The sequence below is a fragment of the Pocillopora verrucosa genome, chromosome 1, assembly GCF_036669915.1.
Source record: "Pocillopora verrucosa isolate sample1 chromosome 1, ASM3666991v2, whole genome shotgun sequence".
Taxonomy (NCBI): Eukaryota; Metazoa; Cnidaria; class Anthozoa; order Scleractinia; family Pocilloporidae; genus Pocillopora; species Pocillopora verrucosa.
Window position 1 is genome coordinate 22659751 of NC_089312.1, and position 14253 is coordinate 22674003.

Consider the following 14253-nt stretch of genomic DNA (forward strand, 5'->3'; position numbering starts at 1 on the left):
ATTATGGTAGAGTTTAAAAGTCCTCAAGTTCGTAGATGTAAGTCACTTGCATACGTTGGCTCTTATTCATGCTGCTATCTTTAGCCGGTAAGCAGTCATTGGTTGGTTATTATAGCATTTACGATGCTATTGATGACGCAACAGACGTTATTAAAACGTACCTCAATGTTACAAAGTTCAAATTTAGCATCTTCCCCCTCACAAGGTCTCCCGAGGTTTTGAGGCCTACAAGCAAAATAAATTAATTTTCTACATCATTATTCTTCTTCTGAGTAAAAGGCTACAATACAATAGTTACATTGTAAATACTAATACAATCAAAAATTAAATTTATGATACAAAGTTATAGAAAAACACACTAAAGGAGTCATACCAAATGGAGATTTAATTTTGAAATTACGAGCATTATTTCAGACCAAATTGCACTTAGTTCAATTACCGCTATTAATTCTGTTCAGAAAACTGGCAGAATTGCATCAGGCCGAACTTACCACGCCCTTCAAGTATGGCCGTTACGTACTTAACCTCCAAAATTGAAAGCTAACGATAAAGGCAAACTCGAAACCCACACTCATAACCACATAATACACCAGCAAAAGCTTATATTCTGTTTAAAGGTTAGAGATATTCAAAATAACAGCCAATCTTGACCGTTGGCTGGTTTTGTTCCAGAGAACAACGACACTCTCTAGAAATTCAGAATGTAGGGTACGTAAAAGACATATCGTGCACATTCACCTTAACTGTGTGAATGAAATCCGTTACATCCTCTCAATCTAACATACGGTGCTAAATATTGACTCGATTCTTTAAACTGTGACAACACTTACACTGGATTATTGCACTTCCTTGTTTGGTAACGGATCCCTACACCGCACGGTTTTGAACATTCACTGAGTCCACTCCATTCACTCCAGCCACCATGAACCGGTTTAACTTTTGGTCGAGGCAGAGGAATGCTGATATCTTCATCATCATCCACCGGGACGCATTCTCCCAATCGACACCACTGGGGAATAGAAACATTCAGTTGTTCTTCAGACAGTCGCTATTTAAATGACATATAGAAACAGAGTCCTGTCTTGGGTTGACTTAGATATGTACCAAATCATCGCCTTCTAATTGAGACAACGTAAGAGCGGTTGAAAGAACGCTGAGTTCGTTGGAAATGCATGTGACATTTATGCTTTAGAATAAAATTTTAACATCAACCGGACCTTTCTTTGGCGTAGAAGAAAACCGTTACAACAGTAAGTATCATGAAGGATTATACGCGCACAACTGGTAGAGTAAAAGCATTACGTCGAGACATGATAAGGTCTTATTTATCGGCAAAACGCAGTCTGACAATTTGATCAATCTTCCGTATAGGTTCTTGTAACTGCTAAAGGGCTTATTAGAGACTGATAAAGCAGGAATTTTTCTTGAATGTGTGTCAAGAGTCCTCCCTATTTCAAGTGCAGCTAATGGCCGGTATAATTTTTGCTGTATATAGTATATATCAGAATCAAGTAGAAAAACTTAATTCATATCTCACTTTATCAACTCCGCATTTTGTTCCTTCCAAGGCCGCTGTACGTCTTGTTTGACAAAAGCGGTTGTTATAAGTTGAAAAGGACAAACGGCTGCACCACAACTCTTTACACGGATCGCGCTTCATCTGCCAAGTTGAAGCGAAAAAAAATCCAAATTACAATTTGCGAAGGAGAGCAACTACAGGACTATAACCGAGCAACATCACCGTAACTTCAGTCGTTTCTGAAATGTAAACTAGCATAAAAAGTGTCAGAGCAATAGTTCTGTGCAAAGACACCCAATTTGCAAGAATAAAGTAGAAGGGAACAAGTATAGAGCAGTTTTCACTGAGTTTACAAAAACCAAAACCAATGTAACCTCAATCAGTCTGAGCGAAGGTCTTGATTAGTCAATTAGAGCACCAAGAAATAACGGGAATACGGCATGAAAGGCAGGAAAACAAGAGATTGTTCAAATCAGGATTGATTTTAGTTTTGAATTTGATTGATCGAGAGGGTGGCCTCAGTTTTCTAGACAATCGTCTGGTGAAGTTGAGCAAAACCAAAGTTATCATGGATTACTTTCGACGCTCAATTGAAAACAGCTGTAAAAAAAAGACGAAGAAGAAAAAACGTGGCAGGGATCGTACATAAAAACAACTCAAATATACGCCTATTTTCAAGATGCACGAACTAAACAACCATCACCTCACATAAGACACTCATTAAGACCCAAGAGAGTTTTATCATGGACCTACGGTTCCTTCGATATCTTCTATCGCACAAAATGAACTAGTTGAACTAACCCCGCTACAGAATCTGGTATTTTTACCAAATTCACGCTGACATTGTTCATCAATAGAGTAAATCTGGCCTGGAAGCTTCTTCAAGTATGGTATTTCATTTCTAAATGGTACGTCATCTATACACCAAAGAGCTCTACGAAAAAAAAAACCACAAAGAAAAAAAAGTGAAAAAAATTTTAAGGTGACTAAGAATGATAAAAACACAATCTAATTTTCTTTATGAGGAGGAGAACTAAGATAAAATAATGTAAAACGCTAACGGGTAATTTGATGCGAGGTAAGATGATAAGGCATAAAATATTTTCATTTTTGGGAATAATCGACAAATCAACCGACCAGTTAATCATAAATGGCATTACATAATCCTGTGACGTACCTGAGTTTCGTAATCAGATCCCGCCGACTACAGGAAGACCAGTAGAAGCGGTCAAACCGGGAACGCACCAGAGGCGCCATGATACTGCCTTTGATGACGTCATTAGAACAGTTGTTCTTCACTCCATCATGTTCCATTCCTAGCCTGTTTATAATAAGAAAGTATCGTGTTTTTGTTTGGTTTATGTAACTAGAAAAGTAGGTTTATGGGATCTGAAACTTCACGTGCAATATATATATATATACGCAAACACCAAGCTCTTTAAACTGTATAACATGCGCAACGCTTAATGCGTAACGAAGATTCAGCGCATGTTGCAAAATGCACAATAATCTATGCGCTATGAGCTACAACTTACGTATGTCCTGTCTCATGAGCGATGATAAATGATGAAGTGAATCCGTCTTCTTCGTTCAGAGTGCAGCTTCGTACTCGATAACACATGCCGTGAACTGGGGCGTAACCTGGAGATCGGCAATTCAATTGGTTTAAAACTCGTACTTATTGTAACGTTTGGATATGGAATGATTTAAACACTGGTAGAGAACAATAATAAATGCTTTGCATGCGTCAGACCCTTTACACTACCGAGCAGCGGCAATGACAGACTTGAAACCGGCACACCTGGAGACTTTATGAACATCTTTCCAGTTTTCCCTCATCGTTTACGATTCTCGTAATAATATTCTCGTCAACATAGCAAAATCAAATGATTAATTTCAATTGACAGGAAAACCTCAGACTGATACAAGCCTTCCGAATAAAAAAAAATAGATCAAAGATGAAAATTGGTTTAATTAGCTCGAATTCAGTTTTCAATGACGAAAGACAATGAAAGGTATACTGATGAATGTACATTCACGTTCGCATCCCTCAACAGACCAGTCGAAAAGAAACTGCTTCGATTAAGTCTAGTACCTGAAGGTCCAAAGTCTTTTCTGTGAAAAGATAAAAGATACAAAACAAAAGCACATTAGTTAAGCGATATACCCGATAAGCAATTAAGAGCTCCTGCTAAAGATACGGTTCGCATCCAATAATAAGATACATATTCGATCAGGTACAAAGCAGTTACGATAATAAGTGACACTTTCCGAAGTGTTCGGAAAGCCTCGACGATCTTGTAAGAATAAATGAAAATATCCGCCAGAAGTCCTCCAAAGAGAGTTGTCCCTTCAATGGTGACACAAATGTGACAGTAACGTATATGTATTTTATTCAAGTGGGATCGGAGTTTGCTTCTTTGTAGGCGGCGCCCCTGACTACCGATGCCCTTAAAGACAGACGCAAGTAAAATTTCGCAGATTACGTTCACTCAGATTACCCAATATGCATATGATATGGTACAAGTGAAAGACTGTTACCTTGTAAGAAACACGGTCTGATCGTAAAAATCTTTGTCGACTTTGTCAAAGCCTTTCCTCGTCTTATGGCCCCAGTAACAAACACTTGATAAGCTTGCCATCGGTTTGCCGGTAATTTTGATTTCTCTCTAAGATACAACAAACAATTGCAATATGTTTTAACTTTACACAGCCCACGCTGCAAACTCGATCAAAACGTCTCAGTAGAGACTTAAACAAACCACGATGGCGACGGCAACGAGAAAGTGGCAAAACAGAATATTTTATAAGCACACAACGGCACGTGCGTTTTAAAATTTTGTACATTTCCTAGCCGTCCTCTGCAGAACAACAACGTGAAATCACCAAAAGTTGCGCGGCTCTGACGGCTAATTATTATGTTTCCATTTAGAACTGAACGTTGCTCACAAATCTTATGCTGAAGATGAGGTCTGACGCCGTTTAAGACGGTAATCGCATCCACTCATTCTAGACATTCTTAGAAGAAAAAGACAGATTAATTTTTTTAATCGACGTTTTCCTAAGCGTTACCGTCCTGATTGCTTAACCCTTTAGCCCCCAAGAGTGATTAGTATCTTGTTTCTCCTTACTTAATCACCCCTGAATCAAACATGAAAGTTATGAGAAGAGATGATTATCAACTAAAGAAGCTCTTGACTGTTACACAAATTCTCCCTGTCAGCCTCTTTGGAAATGTATAGAGAACAGTATGGAGAATATGCATACTGATGTTGGTGGGTAAAGGGTTAAACTACGGTCCCTTCTTTGCACATCGGACGTGCAGAATACGAGCGTATGAAAATCAGCTGGAACCGTTATTTCTAGGGTGAGATTTGAACCTTTGAGCAAAAAACACTCTTGCCCTAATCCTGATGTTCTGTTCATTCTCATGGCAGCTTACTACGTATTTACCATATGAATCGCGTCGTCCATATCCGGATATGCACGAATACTTTCCTTCATTCGCAATACTGAATGATGAAATTATTGAAGGGGCAGCACTGGAAACAATTTACAAACAAACGTGAAAACGTGATTCAACGATTAGAGCGGGAAAGTTAAGCAAAATCAAGCTTTTTTCCGTGCCATCCTGTCCAAGTGAACGTAATTTAAGAAAACTTCACACTCTATAAATTATTAGGAATCGTGTCTTACCGGGTCTCTTTCCAGAAGAACAAGTTTAACGACCACAAAATAGATAGGAGCACCAATTGACTTGTGCTGAAATATTCTGGAGACCTGTGACAAAGGAAACATTGAAAAAGGACAGTTACAGGCTAGTTATATCACTATGGAGATATTCTTTTACATCCACCTCCCTGATGCAAAAAGAGAGTCCCCACAAAAGGACCAGCTTAATTAGCTTCACTTGATCGTGATGGGTGTCTTTGGGTGAGAGCAGTTCTGAAATGGGCTTTTGTCGGCAACTGACGTTCGACATCCTGAGCGGGAGTTATCATCAGTCAAGGTACTCTAGTCAAGTCAAGTCTTGACTCTCTGATAGTGACTTCCTCTAAGTTTGTAGAAATGGTAGTCACTACTGTCGGTAACAGTCCTCCTTTGGTTTAAGGGGATCAGTTTTTAAAGAAACTTCGGTGCTCTATCTGTGGGGTATAGCAACATAATTTTGTCTTATCAACTAAGTTGATAATATAAATTTGCCGCCGTAAAAAGGTAATAGAAAAGATATGAAGGAATTTACTTACTATGTTCATCAAAGTTAAGACATATTTCTCTGCTTTCTCTTTGCCATGAAACTTCACCACAGAACTATCAGCGGCTGCCATTACTTCTATGTATTTTGGTTGGGTTTTGACCATTTCAGGGAACTTCATATCAGGCAGGGAGATTGTACCTGTGAAACCAATGGAGATCGTTTACCAATGAAAACCGCAATTTATTTACTTGACAAAGCAGTAGGGTCAGTAAGCATGTACGTACGCTGAAAATATTTGATATTCTCTTAACATGAGAGCACTAAGTTGTGAGTACAGTCCGTGCTTCTTAGAGCTGGCTTTCTGGTGTAAGTGTATAACGCTTAGATGAAAGTGAGAGGCACTTTCAAAAAATCTCGAAAAAATCTTAATATTTTAGGGAAACGTAATGAAGCAGCTGCTCATCATCATCATCATCAACAGCAGCAGCAGCAGTATCGTTATCATCATCAGCATCAATATCCTCATCATTGTTATTATCATCAACTACAACTTTGGGTCACTTAAAACATAATAAATTTTTTTACGGCAAAAATATCACGAACTTGGCACGGTAATGGCAACATGTATCCGACGATCAATATGCGATTCCCGCGGGATGTACTGTTTTTCTCCGTTCACAAGGAAAGATTTGCCTGTATCCAGGTCCTTGGCAAACCACCGGTGAGAGGTGAAAGTATTCACATGCATTTCCTCTGCAGGAGAAAGATTGCTAAAAAATCTCGTCTCGCCATCCTCGATGTAGTAAATCTTCGAGAGACGGAAAGGAAAGAAAATTAGGCAAGGTCAAGAGACTCTTCCGCGAGGATTACTTATCATGCAGCGGTCACGATCAAACAAAAGGCACAAGTACAGGCAGCCTCCATCGCTACGTACATTACAGAGGAAAATCATATATAAGAAAAATGTCTGAGATCTTGCAGAACTTGCGCATAACATAAGGGAAACCGAAAACAAACAGATTCAAAGAAATGAATGAAGAAACAGTGTAGTGCACCACAGGGCAGAATTTTGCATTCTTTTTGGTTTGGGAGCAAAAAGAAGAACCTCCAATGAATATTCCTGGTTCTTCGATGGTCAACTATGGAAACCTGAATACTGATGGTCAAAATTTTCGAACGAGTTCTTAGCCAATTATTAGAGGATTTAACACTAAACGCTTCAAACGCTGTCTGTTCTCGAGCCTGCTTATTATGCTTCCAGTAAAGCAGAAGCTTGGCTCAAGATTAGATGACAACATAAGACACCCCTCAGTTGTTTATCTACTTTATTCTCATAACTCACTTACCTGTTTCACAATGCGTTATTTTTTCTTAGGAGAACTGACTGAATATAAGGAAAATATACTCCTGTTCCTTTAATTTATAATATCGACAAGACGCAAAGGACGCCTCACCTTCACAAAGCGATTTGATTTGTTGATGAATGTTATGTGGCTGTTTGGCTGAGCGGGACCCAAGGGGTCGGGAAGCTTAAGTCCAGCTAAAAAATAACAAAATGCTTGCGTCATGAGGAAAGAATGACAGGTGTGTAGATTCCATCGATGGACTTGGATGGGTTCACAGCAAGGATTTAAACGTTAATGGAGGATCAAGGGCTAAATACCAGCCCTAAGAGGCTAATCCTCCTATTTTTATAGACTAAAATTCATTTTAGAACAACACCTACATGTGTTCCTCTGTGAAAACAAGGATAATCTGGACGGGCAGAAATGGGCCAATGATTTCTCACGACTTATCTTATATCTCTTAAACAATAAATCTAGCAAAGCGAATAAATCCAACCCCTTTAGATGAACACAACGGTCAAACATTTGAAAATGTACGAACATTGTACCGACTGGGTGGCGTGCTTTCATGCAGTCGAAATCACGCTGTCTCACAAAAGTTGCAAACAACCACACAAGCCAGTAAATCACGGTGTTTGAGAAGTTTCTAACTCTTTTGGTGAGGTTCAAAACAGAACGGTAAATTAACCTGATGCGCTTACTTGAATAAGTTTTGTGTTCAATAAGTCTCGAGTTTTCCTTCTCCCTATTTTCTTTGCTTTTCCAGATTTCTAACTCTTGTTTTGCGATCTTTATATCTTTTCCTTGGAAATTTCGCGCGGGAAATTGGCGAGCAGGCGCGCAAAACTGATACCCTCGAGCTCGTGCATGCCCTACGTTTGACTGCTGTGTTCCACATATGTCGTTGTCGAGACAGATAAACTTGGTGTGTAACTCACGTGGTATAGTGACGTAAACATTGGCTGGTTTTTTAGCATTGGTGCCTGTTGGTGGTGTGTAAGTCTTTTGCCTATTGAGAAAGAGCGCTTTGCCGGTGTCGTAGTCTTTAGCTATCCATTTATGAACCGTATAAGTATCTATTTCCAGTGTTGCTCCTTTTGTTAAGATTCGAAAGTATTTTTCTTTTCCCTCGAAGACATAATACATCTGTCATCAATGAAAATATACCATATTTTAAAAAATGCCCCGTCAACCGTTGTTTATTTGGTCACGGCCGATTGCTTACTTCCTTGATCGATTGACATATAAGTGAACTAAATATGTTAAATTTCTACAAAAACTGTGGTGCTGCGTCGGTGAGAGTTATTACAAGACAATTTGGTTTTTATAAACAGAGTTGATAATGTAAAATGGCCACTTAAAAGAGTTTCTAAAGCTGAAGTTTCGAAAGTTACCCCTTCGTCAGAGCGAAGGATAAGTAAATTAACTGACCATTAAACAATAGTTATTGGAGTGAGCGTTACAAGGGGAACGTCAAATGAAACATTAAGCGAGCCCCCTTATGAAAATGTGAAGAATATAAAGAGGTTACATATACCGAGTAAAATCATGGGTGACGACAATTTACATTTGATATCAGAGGCGTTTACCATTTTCCGGTATAGACCTACCAGACCGGTAAATGCACAAAGGATTAATTATCTTTTGATGGTTTTACCCTTTTTTCTTTTTCATTCTTTTAGATTATAGGAGACGATTTCAGAATTGATCGATCTAGGTGGAAATCTTATTGATAATGGAGTACTCTTCATGAATGGAGTGGTCTCATAAGCCACTTTTAACTAAAGGCAGCCTTCTCAACCATTTTCAAGAATGACGAATGTATATCAAGATCACCTTGATCGCTCGGCCTGAGCGGTTTATTATTTGAAGGTAAGCGCTTAAAGAGCGAGCTGCTTGGGCTTCATTCGGTTCTCCGTCCGCTACAAGGAAAATGTTGTAATATGTGTGGAGGTCATCAATGAAACATCCCTGAATGAATTGCCCTGTTAATTATGCTCCAGTGGAGTTTGACATAATTAGTTTAATCACTAGAAAGTGAAGCTGTAAAGCACTAAACACTTGTTTAATTCAAGTGACGCAATCACCAAAGCAAAATAAAACAAGTGAAAAAAAAATGGAATTTTTGTTGCGCATTCACTGTCTCCACTTCAAATCAGATTATAGAGTCGATTTTTATGGTGGTAAAAAACTCGTTAACCCAGGAAAGAACCTTTCGAACAACTGAAAACAAGGATTAAGAACAGACTCGACCCCCGTTTGAAAGAAAGGTTTAGGTGGGGGGGGGGGGGAGGGGAGAACGGCGGAGAGGGTGAGGGAGGAATGCTGTTATTACTGCACAAACATGCCATAGCAACAATCTTCAGCACACAACAACAGCATATCTGCAATTAATACATGAGGAAAATACGTAACAAAAGAAATGTCCTAAAACTAGACTAGCCAAAGCTATTTTTTTAAAGAGACTAGTTATTTTGTCCAGTCTAGACTGCTAGACAAAAGATACTAGAGTTTAAATTTAAATCGTTAATCACTCGGCCCAAAGTTGATGATGATGATGATGATGATGATTTTAATGCTTTTGATTCGGGGAGGCGGGGTGGGGAATTCATAGGCTTACGGCGAGGCGGCTCAACAAGCCAACCATTGATTAACAAACTGCACTAAACATGTATTTACAACTCAGTAATGAATGGTCTGTTCTTTTTCAAAGGAAAACCATCTACGTGAGGACATTTCACAGGGCATTGTTTTGATTTCATAGCTTCTCCCCAAAAGTTAGCAAATACCACAATAGAAACTGACCTATTTCAAATTCACGGCAACTTCCGAATTTTACAACTTACACGTACAATATGGAACAAGAACTGGCGAAATGGTCAAAGTCAAACTCGCGTAAATACATACATACATATATATATATATATATATATATATATATATTCAATTTGCGTCGGAAACATTCACTCTCCGTTTATCTAATTGAATTGTTTTCAAACTGGTGGCGTCCAGAGTCGAATTTTGCGCATTTGAATACAATAACCCTCGAGCATTTCAGAACACAGAAACAAGTAAATTTCTGTACATGTTTTTAATAGTGAAGATGAAGAACCAAGTAGTGTCTAGCAGGCGCAGGTTAGCATCCCATCGCCGCCTAGTTTTCTTTTCCGAATGCTTCTTTAATTTTCTACCATTACTGCAATTGCAGTTTACCTACAACGATTCTTTCTTTATTTGGACGTCATCGGTGGGTCAAAATAGAATTTATTTGATTTAACTATGAAAAAATTACCCAGACTTCGAAGCTTATTCCTCCTTTAAGAGGATTATAATTCCTATACTAATGGCTCGTTCTATGATGAACATAGCGACGGTAAAGAGAGTGCCGATCATTTCTATTTGAAAGCTTTGTGATAAACGTACCGCATCAACATTTCTGCCTACTTATCGGAAATATCGGAAATAATGCTTGTGTGATATGTTAAGATTTAGATAATTAATGGCTAGTCATCAGTCTGATGAGGAGTTTATCCGGATCTGTCGGCAAGACGGTAACACCCTGTGAATTGACGACAAACTAAAGTTCCTCGACAAATCGAATTGGAAGCGGATTATACTTCACTTGCCGTCTAAAACCCGTGTTTATAATGCAAGCTATGACTGAAAGCAAAAGTTCAACTTTTTGTCGTCGGGTGATTGACTCAAACGAATTATCTCGAATTATCCGCCGACCATAATACGGACAATTTGACTTTGGTTAAATAGCTTTACATATGTAGATCAAATAAAGAAAAAACAATCAACATATGTTGTCCTTTCTAAAAAGTTCTGTTCTATCTTTTCTGGTCTATTAGCGGGCCAGCATACTTTAGACTGCATCGACTTCAGCACACCGGAATATCTGCGCTAGTTTACGGAAATGATTCTGTCATGATTCTGTCATGCGTATCATCCAGCCTGCTTTGCTTTAGGAGAAAGTGTAAATTTTTTAACAACTGGGGCACTCCACAACTCAACGAAGTCGATTATTCAATTAAGAGAATTATCATCTCCTCAATAGTCTCCTTTTGAAATGTGATGAAAAAAAATTTTTTTTCCTTCTTTGAAAAGTCGTAATCTGGGATAATCGCCATTCGTTTGTTTGTTTTTTATCTTTATTTATTTTTATCACTCCCCTTTTTTACGTTGGAATGTTAAATACACGTCGTCTGGGCGCCAAAAACGATTAGCAAGAATAGTTCTGACCAAAACAACAGCTGCTCTTATTTCAAGAAATGGTTACATAAAGATTTTGGGGACGTGGACCACGAAGAAACTGTCGTGTTTAACCTATCGGTCCTAAATGGAGTAACTTTTGATGGATATTTTGCTGCTGAGGCGCTCAGATAACCCAGTATGTGGAATGCGAGTTGTAGAGACGCACTATAGCGCGCCACTCCTCACCTGAGACTTTTTTTTAAATACTCACGCTAACGCCCCTGCACTGACATAACATTTGTCCGATTATCTGATTATCTGCTTCAAAGGCTATATCTGTTTAAGAATCCAGAGAGCAATTTCTAATTTTCTTCCTCAGTACGCGCCGTGATCGGTCTGGAAAACTCACGTTAAATCACACCAATGACGACTTGATCTATACCTCTTTACCGAGCTTCAAACAATTGAATGTTTTTGCTTTGAATTCTCAATGGTTCCTTGAAATATTTTGCTTTGTTGTGATTTCTAGTTCTCAAAAGTATGATTTTCGTTTCACAAAGTTCACTCAAAAAAGCTTCTGCAAAGAACTCTTTGTATAGGTTCGATGCAATAGTTCTATTATTCTTTTATATGCTAGTCAAAAAAATAAGACTAGTGTTTACAGCTTATTTGTCAAGAGGAATTAATTTATTTATTATTCAAAAATATAGAATGGGGCATTTATCTGTCGACAAACCTTTCAGTCCTGTAGGGTAGTCCTCCGTTTGAAACTCGTCAAACTCCAAGTTGTGTGGATCTTCTTCTTCTAAGACAGCTTTTCTATACATCAGATGAGGTCTTCCTGGTCTGGTCCAGCCTCGATGCGTCACCAGGCTTTTGTTAAGCACAGGCTCGATATAAATTGTGTCATTTCCGAGATCTATGATTCCTGCCTGGAAAAGAGAGAGAAATTTTCCTTTTTTTAACTAGAGGGTTATAATCTCGAAAGCTATTTACTGACGATTCATGAAGTGATTCTTATTACAAGAAGTTCTAGTTGATGAAGCTTTTAAAAAGAGTTAAGTCAAACATCCAAAAGCGGTCCCCCTTAGCCACGGCCTTACAGTTCCTAATTCCCAAAGGAAGCTCATACTGTCCCAATCTTACTGTCATGTTAATATTTCTAGAACGAAAACGGCCACTAAAGCGCGTTCCACCCGTCAAAATAACTCCTTAACATCGTCGGCCAGTAAATCAACGGCTGGTAAAAAGCAGAAACAAAGCTTCATTTTTTCACGGCAAAAAGATTGGAAATAACGTTTTTTTTTCTGACCAACAGTTTTTTTATTCTTCTTTATTTCATAATTTGGATTGTGTCACCTTGAGTACTCCAAGCTAACATTTCTTTTTTTTTTTAAATAGTAATGATATGCCCTTTCAGATAAGCAAGGCTTATCACACTCCCTTCCTCCCTAGGATGGCTACCTCATTACTTATACATTACCTACTAATGTTCCATTTTGAAAAAACATCAGAACTTTTTTTCACACACTGTGCTATTTCAAAAGAGAGAAAGCACCTTTCCCTGATAAGCGCCCTCTCTTGAAGTACCCTAAGTAAATAAGCGCTCCGGGTGCTAAATCGAATCATTACAATAAGAGCGAACGAGTTGTAATTATCGGATCAAGCGTAGATCCTTGAGAGTACAATACGTACCAGTCCATCACAATCACTTATAGCCACGCTACTGTAAAATGATTCTGTTTCGCCGACAAGATAGCAGTGAAGGTCTGAGGATTTGGTTCTTTCAATAGTGCCGTCTTCTTTATATCGCTCGGTAGTGAAATCTGATCCGAAAAGCAACGTGTTTATTCGTAGGTTTAATTTAATAGTCTTTCCTTTAAACTGGACCTGCAGAAACAAAACAGAAAAAAGAAAACAAAATCTAAATGATCAATAGATAGACGGGTAGACAAATCAACGAATCCAGGTTGAAAACCAAGCCGTACGCCTTCTCTGGTAAGCCTCTAACACTTTCAAGCATAGGTTCATTCTGAGTGCAAGTATGTAAGTAGTCTTTAACAAACAAAACCCTTACTAACGTCATGTCACAGTTTTTTATTCTTGGGTTTATAGGTATTTAATCCGTTTTAATTTCAGTCCTCTCCATTCATTCCCATCCTCGTTCCTTTTAAGTTTTTTCTTCTCATCATAACATACCTCTACCTTACCAAACTAATATACCACGCCTTCCTTCATGCTCAAGGCAGATTTGCACGTTTATCCCAATATAATAAGTTATGCTTGAAGTTTTGAAAGTTACAACGTGCGAGTCACATGAGTATTCTGACAATTCCTACTTAAGGTGGAGCAACTGTTGGAAAGGGTCTAATGATACCTGATAGATGATGGGCCCAGCTTCTTCTGTCAGGCTCCTCCGGCGACGTCGATGGCTGGAAAGGGTTGTCACATGATCGATCACCTCATCACGGTGATCTAACTCTGTTGGGTAAGTGATGTCAAACTCTCCCAATGTTTTGATCAAGAAATCTATTAAAAATGATTCAGCAGATCAGTCAACGAATTAATCAATGACACACAAGAGCCAACTTATTGAAAAGTCTTTCTCGCGTTTTCTGACAATACGTAAGGCCTTTTCTCTTGTATAAAAGACAGATGGAAAAGCTATCTCTAGATGGAGGGGTCCAATTTCCTGAAGCAATCTGCTAAGCACATCAGAAAGGTTTAGCGATATTGGAGGCATTTGTTCAAGACTTCGCGCGTTAAGATCAACTTTGCGATGTTTAAAACTCCTTCAAATCAATAAAGCCATCGATGGCCATGGCTAGATATGCTTTATAAATTCAACGACTTTGCGGAGATCTTTCAAAAGGCTCAAAGGGGCTCACTTTATCCGTAGGTATAAATCATGAGTACAATCCGGTTTATATGGTTATGATATTGTCCTCAGATCAGTACAAGTTTACATTTTTCGTTCAGGTGGAACTGGTTTT

General features: G+C 38.6%; 1 protein-coding gene across 4 annotated transcripts in view; it reads right to left on the reverse strand.

The window, feature by feature from the left end:
- LOC131796663 (A disintegrin and metalloproteinase with thrombospondin motifs 2) overlaps window positions 1–14253 on the reverse strand; it is a 30475-nt gene that overhangs the window by 12266 nt on the left and 3956 nt on the right. For 2 of the 4 annotated variants that reach the window (XM_059114264.2, XM_059114263.2), the window contains exons 3-19: window positions 13638–13789; window positions 12956–13150; window positions 11997–12192; window positions 8900–8985; window positions 8002–8209; window positions 7172–7257; window positions 6321–6525; window positions 5767–5915; window positions 5216–5299; window positions 4061–4188; window positions 3615–3634; window positions 3055–3160; window positions 2697–2840; window positions 2321–2453; window positions 1538–1660; window positions 831–1009; window positions 162–225 (exon numbers count right to left, since the gene is read on the reverse strand). In XM_059114264.2, coding sequence (XP_058970247.2) covers window positions 162–225; window positions 831–1009; window positions 1538–1660; window positions 2321–2453; window positions 2697–2840; window positions 3055–3160; window positions 3615–3634; window positions 4061–4188; window positions 5216–5299; window positions 5767–5915; window positions 6321–6525; window positions 7172–7257; window positions 8002–8209; window positions 8900–8985; window positions 11997–12192; window positions 12956–13150; window positions 13638–13789 — 2258 coding nt within the window. The remainder of the gene's footprint in view (window positions 1–161; window positions 226–830; window positions 1010–1537; window positions 1661–2320; window positions 2454–2696; window positions 2841–3054; window positions 3161–3614; window positions 3635–4060; window positions 4189–5215; window positions 5300–5766; window positions 5916–6320; window positions 6526–7171; window positions 7258–8001; window positions 8210–8899; window positions 8986–11996; window positions 12193–12955; window positions 13151–13637; window positions 13790–14253) is intronic. The other 2 variants (XM_059114265.2, XM_059114266.2) reach the window with 2 other exon arrangements.